The sequence below is a fragment of the Anser brachyrhynchus genome (genome assembly GCF_964034855.1).
Source record: "Anser brachyrhynchus genome assembly, chromosome: 4".
Classification (NCBI taxonomy): domain Eukaryota; kingdom Metazoa; phylum Chordata; class Aves; order Anseriformes; family Anatidae; genus Anser; species Anser brachyrhynchus.
In genome coordinates, this window is record NC_137698.1 from 21,798,853 (window position 1) to 21,817,812 (window position 18,960).

The window sequence follows — 18,960 nt, forward strand, 5'->3', positions numbered from 1 at the left end:
AGGTTAGACTGCAGAAAGAGGCATTTAATACCAGCAGAAACAACCCCTTACCTTTCAGCAAGTGCTTGACTGGGTGTGCTCTTTACAGAATGCAGCTCCTCTTCAAGCCTCTTCCTTTCTGCTTCTAGCTGCTCTAGCTCATCTTGAGTACGTTTGCGTGGTGTAATAAACTGGAGTTCCTTCAAAAGCTCTTCTTTTTCATTGATTAGCATCAGTTTTTCCTTTTCCACATCCAGTGCCCCAGGCCAGGCCTCACTATCTAGCTTAGACAGTTCGATCTTTAAGTTAGCCATGCTAAAATAAAACATAACAGATTTGTCTGAGCCCAGCACAGCACACGATTCCGAGGAAAGACAGAAGTGATACAATATTTTGAAAGGTATAAGTATATAATTACTTTTTCTACTTTCTCCTTTTCTTACTTAACATACTTTTAATTACATTTACTTCACAAGAAAGCAGACTTTGCCAGAGAAGCAAGCCACCTATCCAGGCCAACAGGCTGTGTAGTCCTCTCTGTCCTAAATACCTCAGAAGAATGTACTTCTGAGAAAGAAAAAAATTAACGCCAAACCTTGGAACTATGGTGCCCTTTCCAAAGTTACCTGCTTCATATATGGAAGAATGCTAAAATGGACAGTAATATGCATATGCATTAAAAGTGAGTTCCTCCTGAGTTGAATTAAAAGTCTTGACATTAATAAAAGCTTTACTGAAAAAGCTTTACTTTGCTTTACTCATCTAGGAGTATGGTCTATTTCTCCAAGCTGCTGCAGACTGATTGCTTCTCAAACAGCGAGGACTGCTGTTAAAGAACACACACAATATCAAGGTGCTCACTTCAGCAGCAGATACGCATGCAAATCTTAAAAGGCAAAAGCATTGTTCTTCTGTGTGATGGAAAAGAAAAGGTAACATGACAGTAGACACCTGAAGGAAAAGTATCTGCTTGGAAGTTTGTGCAACTGCTATTCCATTGTAGATGTCTGATCACAGAGTTAGGAGCCCCAAGATTTGGGGTAGCAAAGGAAGTTCCCTACATTATTATTGTACGATGGCTCAGTTCTGATCGAGAAAGGTTATTGCCAGTATTCAGTCTCCAGAACCGCTCTGCCATTGGGCTCAGCAGCATAGCACAAAAGCGCAGGTTTTGCAATAAAGACTCATTGTCCACTGGAAACCATATAAAGTATAAAAATTCCCATTATAGGTGCCACATATCTAGCCAGATGGTAACTTCTAATCACTTCCAGCCTTAGCTATGCCTGAAATAACTGCATAGAGAGTTATGGGAAGCTCTGAACTACGTAATGGCTCTGAGCCTTCCACACTGCTTTACTGCAGGCTGGGAAAAGGCAGAGAAAGGAAAAGTCAAAATAGAAAGATATTCCCTGACAATCTAGGGCAAGAGGAATTTCTCTGTTGCTTTTATTTATAACTATCACAGTTAAATACACCTAAGTTAGCTCACAAACTGACCCAAGTCTGTGCAACTTCAGTGTTAACAGGCACTGCCTAAGGTAATGACCCATGCCATGTTGCATCATCACACACACACAATTTGGTTTGTGTCATATTTCTGTAGTCCCGACATATTTCTAGGAAAACGCTTTTCATCCTTCCAGTCTGTTTTCTGTCATTTACAAAACTAATGATATCATGCTTATTTTGCACCTCAACTATTAATTTTACAGTACATTAAGGCTTTTATTTATGGTCAAAGCTAAGAATAGTTAATATTAAATCTAACTATCCTGTTGCTCATACTAGAAGCTTAAGGGGAACCTCCCCTTTCTTTTTCCATGGGTAAAATTTATCTCATCTGCACCTCAATGAAAAAACAACAGCTTAAAAAATATTAATAAAAAATACACCCACCAAAGTGCTGCAAGAACAAGTTTGAGCATTTTCACAAAACACCAATGCAAAACAAACAGAAATACCATCAGCAGTGTTACCATAACCAAATGGCAGGATGAAATGAAATGAAGCATTTCAACATATTTTGCAGCTATGGATACAATTTAACAGTCCTTTAGAGGAGCTGTATGCAGACGGAAAACAACTGAATCATTTCAGATGGCTAACGAGGTGTTAAGATTTCAATCTCCAGGTCACTAGCTCCTGCTAACCCTGCTCTGTAGCTAACCTTGTTCTAAGTAGCTGCTATTGACAGCTGCTTGATGGCTAGCGGAATGGGATGCGGGTCTCCCAACAGTTCTTTTGCTCCCTCTGCTACAGATAACCCTCTGCTATCCTGATACCCTTCTCCACAGACAACATTCCACCTCTTCAAAACGCTGCTGGCTAAACAGCATAAAATATGCAACATACAAAATTATCTGATAACTTTGGAAAGAATTTTTTTAAGTAAACAACTTCACTCACAAGATCTTCTCTCTCTTTTTAAACACAAAGCAACTAAGAATTTGCACATTTAATATTTCAGAAAAGATGGTCAATATTTATTAACTTCCAGTGATGATTACAATGGGCATAATAATTAGGGGGAATGTAATTAGATACTGCATTTTAGTACATTTCTTCATTAGTCTGAGATATGTACACTTTATTAAGTTTACCCTACTATCACTGATAAAACCATTCCAACAGTGTCTTCAAGTAATCTGTCTTATTTAAAGTGGAAAGGAATATCCATTATTTGGAAGTTCTCAGACAAAACTGAATAAAAACACCATTTAAAAGGTATTTTAAGCTTGAAACACACTGATGTTGCACAGAACAAATACTTAGTTATGTAAAGATTAAGTACTTGAGCTACTGCAATTTTGACCCACATTCTTGGCTAATTTATGAGAAAGTAAGGTCCCGTGCTGCAGTAGTCCATACCCCAAACACTGTGCTTTTTTATTAGCTAGAAGCAATACACCAATTTACTGCCAGGGTACCTTCTTGTTCCTACAAATGAGATATAGAACACAATGGTGGGACTTCCTTGTAACAAGACATAGACAAAAGAGAGGATGATCTGGTTTTGGATGAAAGAAGTTGACAGAAAATGCCATCTACATGCACCTGAAACACCATCTGACAATTAATACTATGTACACAATGATTTTGAGGCAAAATCACCCAAGTTCAATACTGAAGAAACACAGACACAGCCACAGCACTCTTTGTTGACTGCACTGATTATATAATAACTTTTTATGATCCCTAATGAGGCTATAAAGGGTTACTGTTGTTTCCAGCAAGGATCGTAGCTACTAACATATATGAAGACGACATATATTTGGAATTAGACAGGAAAACATCAGTTGTGCTGCCTCCTGCCTTTAAAACATATAAATACAAAGTAAAGGCTTACAATTTCTCTTCCTGGTTTTCTAATTGAGCATACCACAGTATTCCAAATGAGTTAATAATTAGGTCACAGCGTAAACGGAGTTCTCATCACAATTTTCATCTGTGGAAAAGTGCTAATTTTTATTTTATTGTCTTGCTTTGTTTTTTAACATAGAGTAGGAACCTTGGGTGTGAGACTTCTATTTTTGTTAAAGTACATAACAAAAGCTGTATGGTTTCTGAATAGCTGATACTTAATTTTGTGGAAAATATTAGAAAATAATACAACACAATTAATACATTAATAAATAAAAACATATCCATGATTTATTTTTTAAAATAAAATAAATCTTGCCCCAATATTATGCAGCACTACTCCTCTGGCGTACCAGGAGGCATGTCACTCTAACCCAGAATGTTCTGCTTGCTGATGACCATTCTTTCAGTGCTGTGGCAATCCATCAAAATGACACCGCTTTCAAGAGCAACCACTGCAGAACTTTATTTGAAAAGCATTTCACATTCAGCAGTGGGACAGTTCCTGATTTCTTCTCTCCTCAGGTTAAACTCATTAAAAAAATAACCCCACAGTGATAACAAGTATTTAAATTATTCAAAATCTCAGGGAAAAAGAGATAATTAAGCCTACCAAACCTGCACTGACAATCTGAAGCAACTCTAAAACCGAAGAACCTTCAATGGCACAGTGAACTGAAATGATGACCCCTAAGAAGGATTTACACGGACATAAATAGACTAGCAACCCCTGTCAGTGGAACGCCATTTCACTCTATTCCCTTAATCCTGGATCTGCGGTTAACTTGTCACTGTCTGCATTTTATTTCTTAACATATGTAACTTAGCATTAAATGTAAAAACTACTGCTCAACAGCACTAAAGGCTCCTGAAAGCCCGCTTTGCATTCTGGAGAAAAAGAAACATTTTACAGTAATGCCTACAGTGTTTCCAGAGAGGTGTCCACTAGATGTCACTGTGAGCACAATGTTAGTACTGGAGAGGTCGGAAACCTCCCAGCTCGAGACTGTAATTTAACAAAGCAACTAACCCCATTACCTTCTTTTTGCCTCCTCATACTGAAGACTTAATCTGACCTTTTCTGCTAAATTTGATCTACTTCTTGCTCCAACCTGTTGAGAAAAAAATATTAGCCTTATTACTGTGTAAAACTGTAAAATGAATCAACAACACCAAACAAATGCACAGGGTAGAAAAATTACCACTTAGAAAATAAAACCACACCCGCCTTCAGCTACACGCTTGCTGCTATATACACGGTTAGGAATATACTCAGATATACAACAGTGCTGTTTTCTTCTCATACAGTTCATCTGCTATTAACTTCTGTACTACCTACCATATTCTATCAGAGTACATCAAGTGCATTTTCAAACAAGTCTTGCATTGATCGCACCCAAAATTTTGAACTTTGAACTCCACTGAACTCAAAATTTAGGGTTAAGTCAGTACATCTTAAAGGAAGACTTCAAAAATTTGCTGCGAAACATAGACAAGTGTAGTTCTTTGTTTGGCAAGCCTAGTGCTATCTCTTCCTTACAAATCTAGCCCACGGAAGTTCAAAGAAGGTGCCAAAATTAAGCACAGCTTTCTGTCACTGTAAATATACTGTCAGTGAAACAGAGAAATTATTAATGAATCATTAAAGAGGTAGTTCCATTAACAGCGTTTCAGCTGTGTGAAATGAAATTGCACAGTTAAATTCTGAGATCTTGTTTCTGAAAATTAAAAACATCTTCAGATCAAAGCAAGTCTGTAAGGTGCAACATAACCATACAGACAGATCCACAAAACACTACCTACTTACGCTGAACTTCACTGTACTGGAACTGTTTGATTAAATCAGATGCCAGATAAATGCTTCATGCCAAATGTAAAAACTTCATCTGAATCCTGATTTGAAATTTAAGGGGAAAATCAGTTAACTAAGGAATTTTCTCTTTAAACATGCATATATATACACCTATCAGCAACAGTAAACAGACATTTGAAACAGCCAGTTCCATTAACCACAGCATTCTGATTTAATTTCTCTTTACATTTGACCAAATGAAAAAAGCTCACCTCACCAGAAATGTCAGTCTGAGACCCTGTATCCAATGTTTGTCTAGAAAAACACAGCTGGGAGTTTACAGAGCTCGAACTCAAGTCTGGTTCAGATGTCCCAATGGTCTGGTCAAGACTGAATTTCTCTCTCAGCTTTGCAAGACTCTGTTCAGGAAACAGAGAATGAGGTGGTGTTAAAGTGCCTTTGTACTTTACAGCATTTGTACCAGTTTCTCTTCAAAAGATGTTTACCTAAAAGATTCCAGTATAAATTTTCTAGTTTTCATTCCTCACATTAAGCAAACTAGCCTTCTAACCAAGCAGTTCATAGATGATACTAAGTATGACCACGCCATTCTCGTTCTCTCTCTCGCTTCCTCTCTCTCCCCCCTTTTTATCAAACAATTAAATAACTGGATGATTAAAAAAAGAAAAGGTATGGTTTCAGAAATTCATATAGTGCAATTTAGATTTGTAAGACCTTCACCGCTTACACATCTAAACATGTATCTCAAGTTTTGTCCATTTAATATTTTAAATTGTTTAGAAGTAACATGCATTGCAGCTTACCTACAAATTCAGATATCTATATTCTCTGACTGCCATAGTGTGACTTTTTGAATTAAGAAAGTCACAGGCTTCAGTTTCTGCATCTGAAAAGTGATTTTAATGCTACTTTCACTCACAGTTTTGAGCATCCCTTGAAAAAGTCTAACATGTATTTAGCATCATTAAAGCTCCTTACAATAAAATAAATCCACATAAAACTTATGTCAACCCTATGAAATACCTTCATTAAATCTTGTTTTTCTCTCTCCCCTGAACTTATTGCCTTTCTGATAGATTTCAGTTCACTCAGGATGGCTTTGGCCTCACACAGTTCATACCCACTCTGGCCTCCAGACATTTTTTGGTCAATTCTGTGGAAAAAAAAGAGTATTAATACTGAATGCAGCAAATAACACCTCTGCTGTTTTGTTTCTGACAAGCATAGTTAGAGAATAGAAGGGAAGGAGAGACTATTTCCTTCAACAGACATGTAAAGAGAAAAAAGGACACTGAAGTCTGCATTAAAATACTATTTAATGCTTGGCAAAAGCGTCAAGGTGTCTAACACACACACAATGGATGGGTTTTGCTGACACGGGAAATTTTATGGAAAAACCTAATGTTGGCATTAAAACCACCTTAGCTAAACTATCGGGGCCTTACCAAAAGCAGAGACTCCACATTTTTCAGTTGATCCAGTCTTAAAGACATGTGAGGCACAGAGCAAGCACTATCTGAAATAATACTCCTAACATGCTACCAGAATTATAGCGTATTGCTGACAACACAATCAAAAATCCCATCCCCACCCTAACTCTCTGCAGCAGAGAAGCAACTTTGGGGTACAACTTTAATAATATTAACTGTGCGTGAGCCTTACAGAAGCAGAATTTATTATGAGCAGTATTCCTCTACCCAGACCCACAATGTGACATCCAACAGACAAACAAGCTTCTTGGTACTCGTGACCTTTGCAGAGAAGACATTTAACCATATTCTTGTCTCAGCTTCCATCTTGTTTACTCTAATCTTAGGCATTAAGCACCTAGAATAGCTGTTCTGCTCCCCCAGTCACCAGGCTCTCTTTACTCACAAAATATTTGGATAATAAATATCATGTCATAAACCAGACGATTTACTAAATACCTGGAATATCAATATTAAAAAAAAAAAAAAGAAAAAAAAAAACTTAAAATTCTGAGTTCCCAAACTCAGAGAAAAAAAAAAGAAGCTATTTTATTTCAGTCTTGACTTAAAAGTATAGTTTGTAAACACATTTCTCCAACCTCTAGTTTAACTGAATATTTCATAGCATCATATAAATGATTGCAGCTGTGCTTTGCAAAATTAAAAACAACAGGCATCTTCACAAAAGTCGAGCATCTAGTAGAGAATACATTTTTATAGTGCAATTGGTTTCCTTTTTTTTTTTTTTATCATCACCCATCATCTTTGCTACAAGACATTAACCTTGTGAGTGAAGACTGATCAAATGCTTCAGTGATCAGAAGTGATCTTGAGCATCCCCTGCAAGAACACAAAACCTGTAACAAAGTATTCTGTTTTTCTTCTAATTTTATGCACAAAGGTATCAAGGTTCTAAAGCAGTCATTAAAGATGTGACAGAATCTTTTTTCCTTTCTCCATGTTTCAGTTTTTATGCAAATTAGAACAGCCTTTTTATTTTTTTTTTAAAGAAAATTTGATTAAAAAAACACGACTCAACACTCAGATTCCCATTCAAGAATATATTTGTTTCAACTTGAAAGATCCTCAAACGCTTTCATAGGTATGCACACACTTCACAGACTTATTCTCTGCAAGCACCTCATTTCTGGTAACTCATCAGGTTGCTAAAGTCAAAGAGATAGAGGATATGCCAACAATTACAGCCATGAATGAACAGCTGGGTAATACACCACATGCTGCCTAGTAATACAACGTGTCACTTTCAAATTGCAACTACTTTATTCTGTATATAATTAAGATGGACAAGAAGGATCTCTGACATATACAATATTCCATCTTCCTGTTTCAAATTAATGGGATTAGTACTGTTCAAAAGTGGCTGACTGAATTTTTAAAACAAATGTCCATTGTATTTCTGTGGAATGCTGTTGACAGTTTCTGAAACATGCTTTGGATTCCTATCAAAATGGCTTGTGAGCAAGCTGCCTCAAAACAATACTTCATTGTTGAATTAATATAATAAAACCAGCATGATTGGCTAACCTTTAATCTTGGGACAGCAGCATGAGTTCTTATTACCTTAAACTTTAGAATCAGTATGTCTGTCTTTTCTAAACTCTGCTTCAAATGAAATCTAATTTATTAATCTATTTATTAAATTCAATTATCTTTTTCTCCTCTCCACTCCAGTCTTTATATACTTAAATAACAACAAATGTTACATTTCTGTTTTAGTCAAAAGGAAAGAGGGTAGGGATTTGATTGGTATCCTCCTAAGGTGCCAAGGGTTTTCAGTTCCTAATCAACTTCAAACTCTTCATACTAAAAAAAATAAATAATTTGCTCCATTTGGACAAGTCTGTAATTACAATAGCACTGATGGAGCAACATTTGTTTTCACCATTTTTCTTGGCCATTCCTGGGACCAGAATTTCTTTCTCCCAGTTCAAAAAAAAAAAAAAAAAGAAACCAAAAAACCTACTGTGCAAAACTGATCTATTAAAATACACAGGAAACAACCTACAACATGCTCTGGTTAGAAGTGAGAAATTAACCCCAGTCACTCAGCTCCAAATACAGATACTCTGTCATCCTGGGCAAATCACTTCTCTGTTTTAGCACTCTATCAGCAAGATAGAAGTATACTTCCCTTCTCCTACATTTTGTCCATCTTCCCTATATACTCTGCAAGCTCTCCAGAATAAAGGTTATTACTTATATGACATTACACTACCATACACAGCAGGTCCTGAGGAAAAGGGTAAAAGTATCCAGACAGTATTACATTAACAATGAAACATTGCTTCTGCTACTGGAACTAGTGTACCAAGAGCACACAGCTCAGCATTTTACTGTATTAATGTATGAGTACATACCACAATACAGATAATGACTAGCATTAATAATTCTTTGTTCATGTTAGTTAAGAAAACATACTTGTTAGTAAAGTTTCCTCTGCAGCGAGTAATGTCCCACAGTGAACCACCATGTTCTCTGTGGTGATAGTTTTTTGAGTTATGTTTAATACTTTATGGCCCAACTTTGTAAGTCAAGAGCAGCTGGGACTGTTCTGACTGGGAAGAAATAATAATAAAAAAAATCAGTTCCTAATAGTCCAACTGGTTAAATACCCAGAATGTTCACCCAGTTCAGCATCAGCCCTTTGGAGCCCAGGCATCCCAGCAACTGGAACAAAGAAAGTCAGGTCTCTAATCCTCAAATTGTGACTCACTTCAAACCCTGCACAGTTGTGGCACCATTTATACCTCTGAGATCTGCACCCTCCTCTCTCTTGAGCTGAGATTTGGGGAAGGAGGAAAGACAGACCTAATTACTTTGTGTGTATGTGTGTGTGTGACCTTCTTTCTGCTTCTTTGCAACACAAGCTCCTTCGTGAAAAAAATAGAAGGGGGAAGAGATTTCTCACGTTAACACTTGCATAATAGCTTTGCTATTTCTACTGATTTCCTGTTTCCTAACTGCAACAAAAAGAGTTGTTATATTCTCATTTTTCCACCAATAATTATCTCATATAAGATGTATTCAATTCCACAACAAAAAAGATCAGATGACTGAATTAAGTCAATTTCAACTATTTCATTACTCACTGTTGCAGCGTTTCAAAGCCCTGTTCCTTGTACAGCAGCTCTTGCTTCATCTGAGAGAGTTCCCTCTTCAGCTTCTTAACCTTGTGTTAAATCAAAGCAAGACTTAGAAAATTCCTCTTGTTAAATGGCATAACACATGGCTTTGAAAAATTAATGTATTCTCTACATCGGATGAGAAAAAAAGAGAGTAAATTGCTCTACTGACACACATTAAAAACAAAAGGATCTGCTCTCTTCCTTATGTCTATGGGCAACATGCTTTAGTATTAAAGGGACACAAGCAGATTAAATCACATTCCTTATTTGTATTGATACCACACTGCGTTATTAAACCTGAGAGAACTTTAACAAGTAATTTACTTCTCACTTGTTAAGCATGCATTCCAACTGTTCTACAGGGACATTCCTGTTTATTTTTAAGCTTATTATATTTTCGCTTTTTCATTCCAGGAAGCTCTCAAGTCATTTGCACAGTAAAAGACAAAGTGTGGACTCCCCTTTTTTTTCTGTGAGTTTCCCTTTCTTAGAAAGCTTTACAAACATCGGATCCCTATGAATAAAATTCACATTCATTTAATTCCAAAACAACGTTAACTAAGCACATTTGGATCACAAATATATGCATCTATTCAATAGATGCGTCTTTGGCAAAACCTTCCATGCTTTCTCTAAATTTGCATGCTCAATTGTTTTTTAACCCCAATATTGCTCTTTCAGAGGCTAGCAGGTGAGTACACTACAAAATATTTACGAACCAGGATTATATTAAAAGTTAAATGGAGGGTTGTTTTTTGTTTGTTTGTTAATGTCACCCTTCCCAAACACACTAAAACAAAGTTTCTGGACTACCCATAAAACAGCGTACTTCTAACACAAATTAAAACTCATCCTCAGCACACACAGAGACAGAAATGTGTACATGAAATGTGGACTCCCAAATTTTGGTATTTATACACCTACATCTGCCTCATTTGCACTCCACATACTAGCCAGATGTTTATTTTTTTAAAAACTCTCCAATCAGTAAGGTGAAAAAAGGAAAAGCCTGCTAGAAGTCCTCTGCTCTCACTATCACTGTGAAACTCTTGCTTGTTTTCATATAGGTCTTCAGATACTCAACTGCATTTTGAAAAACAGACTGTATTAAAATAAATAATTTTGACCACTTTAATAATTTCAAAATTATGTCTCCAAGACTGTTTGCAAGCATTTCCTTTTAGATTTTCTACTTCGTGCTATTCTTCAAATCAAAAAATGTGACCAAAAGCATGAGAAGCAGCTGCTGTAGCTTTCCAAGAGACTTAAAATGCTTCCTATGTCTAAAATAATCAGTGATTTGGGTGTTTATACACATGGGATTGTAAATGACACTTCGGCATTCAAGTTTGTATCTTCTGGCTAATGAATTTTCTTTGACAGAAATAAAATGCTTACAATCTCCATTTTCTCCAAAGCAAATCTGCTACTAGATTATTAGGGGTTCCATTCAGACTTTTAGAAACTATCACTAGTTGCTTTAATTGACAGAAAACTGTTTTTATTTTCACTATACTGAATATTTAGTATAATAAATTGGCAATGCCCCTAACTAACTACATATTCAGCTCTCTTCAACTATTTCTTCTCTGACTAGCATGACGCTTTCCTGCAGTTAAGCAGAACAGAGAACTAAGCGAGAATATTAAACTGCAAGAATAATTTCTCTCAAGAGTTTCAGTCAGGTTCATAGAAAACAAACATACCACCACTGGGTTTCAGGTAAAGTAATGTATAGAATATGAAAAAAAGCCCCAACTTTTCCAAGAAATGAAGAATGACTGAACTTTTTTTTTTTTTTTTTTAAATCTGAAATGTGAATTTGTAGTAATTGCAGAAGGCACACTCGCTTTCAACTGGATCTCTCAGAAGCCCTTCCATTTTTCTCAAGATCATCTTTTGAGTGTCCTCTTCTGCAATTCATCATCATTTCATTATCAAGAAATGTGAGTTAGGTATGTTATCACAGAAGGACGTGACCTACATGATAATAGACTCTGTGTTTACTGCACTGTAGTCGCATTAAACTATACTTGTGCTCCTCGCCTTCTCCTTCATAACTTTTATATAATCCCCTCTTTTTTACAACTCTTCATGTGTTTTATCCTTCACCCCCTTCCTACTGCTTCTGCACATCTTCCCAAGGCACCTGGCAGGCCTCTTGCTTCCTCCTCCTAACTGTATCTTCAATCGGGCTTCTGTGCTAACCCATTCTACCCCCAGCACTCAAGCTTAATGGAACAACAAAAATCTTGTTATTTCATAAAGGTTCAGCCCCTACTTGCTGCATATGCATAAAACAGACTTTGATCACACATCAAATTTTTGCCCCTGCTCTCATATTTCTGTCATGTGTTCTCCGTGACATATTGTGCACTAGGCAGTTCACGTAACCAAAAGGTTCCGTGTGCATATATTAAGCCCAGCTAACAAGGAAAAGGCCAAAAGCCACTTCAGAACTTCCTCGAATGCTGAGTTTCCCCCCCTCCAGCCACCATTAACCTGACGATGCCAGTAAGCCTCAGCCAGTGTGAGAGAGAGAAACAGGTTTAGTACATCTGACCTAATGGTTCACTAAACAATGTGCAAATTCTAACTAGCTGGCTCGCAGCTCGCTAATGACTAACTTTGTTTCCCATTAAGTCCATGCATGCATGTACTGCAGAATGCCAAAAGGCTGAATATTAGCAAAGCATCCTCAAACATTCAAAGAAAGGTAAACTATGATATAATACAGTCATACCTCTCTTGCCATCTTCCTTGAAAACCACTTTCCAGCCCTAGCATCGCAGGGCTCCACTTTTTGTTATCTCAACGATTTTCATATCCAGTGGGTTTGGATGACAGCACACTTTATGCTGATACAGATATTCTTGGACTGCACCCTTCTAAACTCTGCAGACAAGATTCAGGTCACCTATTTTAGGCACATACGCAACTTGGACTTTGCAACGCCATTAAACCTTGCGTTGAGAACCAGCAGGACGCTAGGTTTTCATTGACTCCAACAAGCAATGAAGAGAGGGAGGCACCTCCAAAAACTTAACTCCTGTGATTAGCACATTAGCCTCTCACCAGTGAATGGACAATTTGTAGAACTGTAGCCAAGAGGTGATTCAGTGTTTGTGCATTCCGAGTTGGGAGCTGACCAGAGTACAGTAACAGGAAAAACTGAGCATAGGACCACGTTTGAATATTCTCCTCTGACTCTTAGGTGACTATATTTACTTTTGGTCATGTGTTTTGTTCTTCAACACCACCATTAATTTCCCAAATATACCAGTGATCCCTTACCAACAGGGAACCTCTTTTACTGCTGTGCTGGCTTTAGAAAGAAGCTCTGCCCTTGTCTTTTCAATCTTGTTCTTGGCCAGGGTCCTTATTGTCATAGATTCTCCCTCTGAAGCTTCAAATTTTTTTCTCCAACATTCTCACTGCTGAAGTGGGTTTTCTCACTAACAACTTTCCCTTCTGTTTAAAAAATAAGGGACTACAAACTGGTATTTCTAAGGAAGGGCAGCCTGTACAAGCAGTCAGGAGGGCAACATCTGGACACCAGTTTTACAGTGTACTCCATCTTTCATTTATATCATTTTTAAATTTTAATGAGCTATTCCATATTCCACAATTCCATTTAAACATGAATTGTTTAGACTCCTAATTATAACTCATTACTCTCAGCAAAGTCTCTGAGGCTTCTGCGAGTGCTGCTCTGTGCAGAAGCCAGGAGGGGGCAATGGAGGAGCTGAGTAACTGGCATCGCTTGTGCTCTCTCTGCTCATGCAGACTCTGTATCCCAGCCCTTATTCAAGGACTGTGCTGTGAGGTGCTGTTTTTTCATCCCGCATGGTTTGATCTGATTTTTTTTCATTACTAACTACAGGAAGTCCAGGTTATCCATTGAGCACTATACGCCACAGCTTAAATAAATGAACTCCCTATATGGATTTTAAATGTCTTCCACACCATTTCCTCCTCATTCAAGATGAATTCACTAGAGACTAACCTGTGAATGAAAGTTCTTTGTATGGAGTCTGTTACTGACTATACTGAAAGGAGTTGACCAAATAATGTTTTTGCTTGTTAGCAATTTCAAAAAGTGAATAACTTTCAATCTTGACAGAAAATGTTCTATTTTGACAAATCAAAGCAAAGTTTTACACCATTACTGGCAAGTTTTTAAACCAACAGAAATTTGTGAGGCAGTTCATGTAGCTAATGGTCCATTTCTCACAGAAGAAAGATTGCATAAAAAGTCACCTAGCTGCACCTCATCTTTGCCTACTACTTTATTTTCACCTAATTATTTTTATTCTTCCTTTTAAAAGCAGGAGCATAGAAGTGAAAATAGACCTCCGACTTATTTAAACCCACATCTTGTTAGAATATCTGTCAAAGTTTCACCAAAGTGTGTTCTCTAGAAGTAGCTGAGACAGCTTTAAAAATTCACTTAAAATTCATTAAAAACCCTTGAATGATATTTAATGACAATATCAGGAGGTTTCACTATCGGGGTACAACATACCTCTGCTAGTTCAAACTTTGCATTCTACAGTCAGGAAGTTTGCATACAGAATACAAATGAATATGAACTGAGAACTCTCACCCTTAATCTTGTAGTGGAGATTTCAGCCTTCAGAATGTCAGGGTCATACTTCATGCTTGATGAGGAGCCTGAGAACACTTTTTCAAAAGACAAAAAAGGACAAATATATAAGTACTTTTAGATCACTAATTACTCCCTTCCTTGACAAAACCCCATTGACCTAAAACTATAAAGTACAGAAAAACATGAAATACTTTACAAATATATGTCCTTTTACAGAACAGTCAGCATTGCAGCATGGCAATAATTAATGAACAATCAAAATTTCCCTCTTTCTTTCCTCTATCACTATTTTGTATCTCCCCTCCTTCATTCTATTGCAGAATCCAAAAGTAGCATCTCATTTTCCCTGGCTTTCTAGCCCTTGCTTTCTGTTCCTGTTCTTCCAGCTGAGACATCTCAAAATCATGCAATCACCTCTTCCTGGAAGGCATAGCTTCTAAGGAGGTTTTTGGAAAGCAAAAGATTTAATTCAGAAGTCTCAGAGGTCTGCTGCTCAGTTCTTCCCAAGCTGCACATGTTACTTTTATCACACCATCCATTTCTAAGAGAGATATTTAGCCAACAAACCAAATACAGGCTTCTGAAAGCACTTCACCATACACTAATTCCTCGTCCAATACTGTAATACGTATCTCTGCTTCACACCTTATCACTTCATACGTGCTGCAAGATTATTGCATGAAGCAGCAACAAATTCTCTTTTTGGTCTACTGCAGGTACCTGCCAACATAGTAGGGTCATTTCAGTAGGCAGCCACGAAATGCAGGGGATCCTATTTACTTTGAACCTAGATTTGGCAGAATTTTATTCTGACAAACAGCGTGACAAAACAGAGTTCAGAGCCAACTACTCTAAACCATGGCTCAAAGGAGTTCAATTGTATTGGACAGAAGAGAGCTCTTTCCAGCAGAATACCTTTATATTTAAAAAAAAAAAAAAAAAGGGAGGGATGCTACCTCTTAAAAAAAGCCAAAGTACAAGGTGTTCATAGCAAACCTTGAAAACTCATCCTAAAGCGAAACATGATCTCCTGCAGGGCACAGATCAAAGAGGTTACATTGTATTTTCTACTGTACTTACAGCTTATACGAGAGCTTGATTTTTCTTTGTAGGCATCGTTCAACCGTACATACTCATCCAGTGCAAGTGCTAGCCTCTGTTCCTTCACCTGGTACAGCTCTTTCTGAGTACTGAGAGCATCCTGGGCTACCATAAGATAATCCTTTAACATTCTCTCTTGCTCTTGCCTCCATTGTTTCCTGGGATCTTCTATTTGTGTTGTTTCTTTATGGGAGGAAAAAGAAAAAATTTAAAGGTACTTCTGCTGAAATGTGGTCACAACCGAATTGTTTCTTTGCTTGCAATCCACAGTTTTGGAAGTCTAAACCATAGGTTGGCTTTGCTTACTAAGCAGATGCTCGGTTTTATAGAAGTTTCTCTTTGCCACAATAGTGTGCTTCAGAAACAGTACTTCAGTGATAACTTGTAAAACTAGGAATTAGTGCACAATATGTAATGCTATATGTAGATCATTCTTACACCCCCAACACTGAATTAAAATATATGAAAACTTTTCACCCGTATTTTTTGCATCCAAGCATTTGGAAATAACAGGATCAATAAAAAGTCTTCGAATGACACCTTAAAATTAAATGCATTTCTGAAGAAAAAAAAATGAAATTTATTTTTAGCTATTAAAAAAAACCACAACCCCCACTTCATTAATTTTTGCAGCCATCTGTTTTTCATGTTTTATTGTGGTTCTCTCTCTCCTTTTCCTCTATGAAAACAGTCTTTCTGTTTAGCTTTTCCACTGCAACTGAACTGACGATGTAACATAATTTATGGTCAACAGCAAGAGAGGGACAGCATGTCGTTCCACCTGAGACACGTGCCTAAGACGTATGGGACCAAACCACCTTTCTGAAGAGTCTCCTCCTTTCCACTGACTACCCAGGTAATATAACCAAGAAGGCTGGAACAGGCCCTTAAGAAGATTTTACGTGAAACATTTTAACTCAAGTAGCTACACAGAAGTAAGACTTGGGTAGAAAGCACAGAGAAAGCCATCAGACATATGGCAGTGCTATGTATTACAGAAAGTATGTGACTATCAATCTAACCAGGACCAGGTTTTGATTTTTTTTTTTCGTAAACGTGCAAAGAGGAAGAGTTAAGCTGAATGTTCAACCTTATCATTCATATTTCCAGACTTAGCTCAGCACGTTTTGAAGCTGTCCAATGAATAGTCTTCCTTTAAGGCTGTACCAAGTAGAAAAACTGGTGTTCTCGTAAGACGTAGCCATGAAAAGTTTGAAAGCTGAATGCAAGGTGGGCACCACACGGCATTTTCTGTCTAAGTTACATACTATAAATCCATGTGGATCCACATTGACAGAAACATTCAGTACTAAGGTATTTAAGCACAAAGTATTTACTCATTTTTTTTGCAAAAAGCAGGTGAAAAGGTTACTCTCTGGCTTAAGTTTTCTGCCACTTTGATTCCCTAAATTGGTTCACTGTGAGCACCAGGACAGGGTGGGAGGGGGGAATGGGACCGTGTGGCTGAAGACACAGGGGAGAAAAGAACTGCAGCACCCCATTGCCCCAGCCCCTATCTGAACTGCAGTCCTGGGCAGAGGGCATTCACTCAACTACACATTTTCATATCATATCACAGAACGGTTTGGGTTGGAAGGGACCTTAAAGCCCACCCAGTTCCAACCCCCTGCCATGTGCAGGGACACCTCCCACCAGCCCAGGCTGCCCAAAGCCCCATCCAGCCTGGCCTTGAGCACCTCCAGGCATGGGGCATCCACAGCTTCTCTGGGCAGCCTGTGCCAGGGCCTCACCGCCCTCTGAGTGAAGAATTTCCTCCTAACCTTTAATCTAAGTCTCCCCTCTTTTAGTTTAAAACTATTCACCCTTGTCCTATCATTATCTATCTGTGTCAAAACTAGCTCTCTGTTTTTTTTATAAGCCCCTTTTAAGTACTGAAAAGACTTTTTGTAACTGCTGATAAGGACAGGTTCTGGTTAATAACAATTTCTCATAACAACTAATTACCAGTTTTTCAAAAGCTCTTCTTGGTGCTAACATCCCATAAACCAGAGACGTGGAAATAAAAGACGCTTCCCACAGAACTAACTCTGTAAAATCCTAAACCGACGATGTCTGTGTAACTCCTGGTGCTCTGACAAACAAACCAATTCACGTACCCCCACCCCATGCTGGTGACCCCCCCACCATTTAGAAACACATCATGCTTTTGTGTTTATACATGGGAAGGTATTTCCTAGGTGCACACAGTGGAAGCATGGAGAGTATAAATCACATAACCCAGGCGTGGTGCATAAAGGATTAACATGGAGAAGCTTTATGCACAGTTGGTTTTCCAATAACCCCAACGTGAACATTCTCCAAAAAACTACCTCTAGCTACAGCCGCACACATCCGTGTTTGTAGCCACCTGCTCTTTTCTACAAAGCTATCAGGAGCACAAAGAAGCAAATCAATAGCTTTTCTTTCCTAAACAGTCAACACATGTCCCTATCTGTGGCCACTTAATGCCATTGTGCTTTAAGGCACCTCCACATTCCCGGTTATTTACCCAAGATAAGAAGTGCCTGTTTCCAGAGGTGTCCTTCTTTGTGAAGCGGGATGAAGAGCATGAAGCAGGATTCTCACGGGTCAGTGATCAAATAGGATAAATGCAGTTATGTTGCTTTTTTAGAAGAGTGTAATGATGTGATTGTGTTTTAAGAGTGCAACCAGCAGCCACCGAATAATCTTACAAGATTGGAAGGTCTCATCTTCGAGCGTGTTGTAGGTAATTGCCTTGTAGGTTTTAAGTGAGGATTGCTCGACATGCAGCCCAAAGACCAAATGTAGCCTGCAGAGTCCTAAAATGTGGCCTACAGATGCCCTGTCCTTGTGACTGCAAGAGAAGGACAAAGCTGATCAAGAGCAGATAATTTTTTATTGCTGACAAATACAACCATACATTTTCTTTTTGCCTCTCAAAGCCGCGTGTGCAAAACAAAGCTCTGATGATATGACCTAACTTCTTTTATTCAGACAGTCGTAGATGAACTAGAGGTGACCCTGCCTTTTAAGAAGTGCAGCTTCAGCACACTGAGGTTTGGGTAACTGCCCAGGTAGGCAAATTGGCTGGCCAAACTATGCTCAGCCAAGTCTATCTGTGGGTATTTTATTCCAGAACAAATGCTCAGTCAAGAAAAACATAATCCTGGAAAAGGCAAAGCGTTATTGGGATCATTATCCCAGAACTGATACCGGTGTCAGCTTTCACCACGCAGGGAAGGCTCCAGAGTATTTTTCACTCTATGTCTTCTCAAATATGATGAAGTGGAAACCCCCCCATATTAAATTACCTGTTTGGCAAGATCTTCATATATATATACATGTGTACGTGTAGCAGCATGAACACTTGTTCATTTATAATTTTCAGTCATCTGAACTGTAATCAGCATTTTTACCCCACAGAGGGAAAAAATAAAAACATTGACAGAACTACGGATAATAGTTCTGGTATTGTACTGCTACATTGTGAAAAGTACG

At 38.0% G+C, this 18,960-nt stretch overlaps 1 protein-coding gene across 9 annotated transcripts in view; it reads right to left on the reverse strand.

Moving 5' to 3' along the window:
• WWC2 (WW and C2 domain containing 2) overlaps positions 1–18,960 on the reverse strand; it is a 99,368-nt gene that overhangs the window by 34,929 nt on the left and 45,479 nt on the right. For all 9 annotated transcript variants that reach the window (XR_013950334.1, XR_013950335.1, XR_013950336.1 and 6 more), the window contains 7 exons: positions 15,460–15,663; positions 14,377–14,453; positions 9,735–9,814; positions 6,179–6,308; positions 5,407–5,553; positions 4,381–4,454; positions 52–294 (listed from right to left, as the gene is read on the reverse strand). Coding sequence is in view for 5 of the 9 variants with exons in the window: in XM_080589637.1 (XP_080445763.1) it covers positions 52–294; positions 4,381–4,454; positions 5,407–5,553; positions 6,179–6,308; positions 9,735–9,814; positions 14,377–14,453; positions 15,460–15,663 (955 nt within the window). In the remaining 4 variants the exon portion in view is untranslated. The remainder of the gene's footprint in view (positions 1–51; positions 295–4,380; positions 4,455–5,406; positions 5,554–6,178; positions 6,309–9,734; positions 9,815–14,376; positions 14,454–15,459; positions 15,664–18,960) is intronic.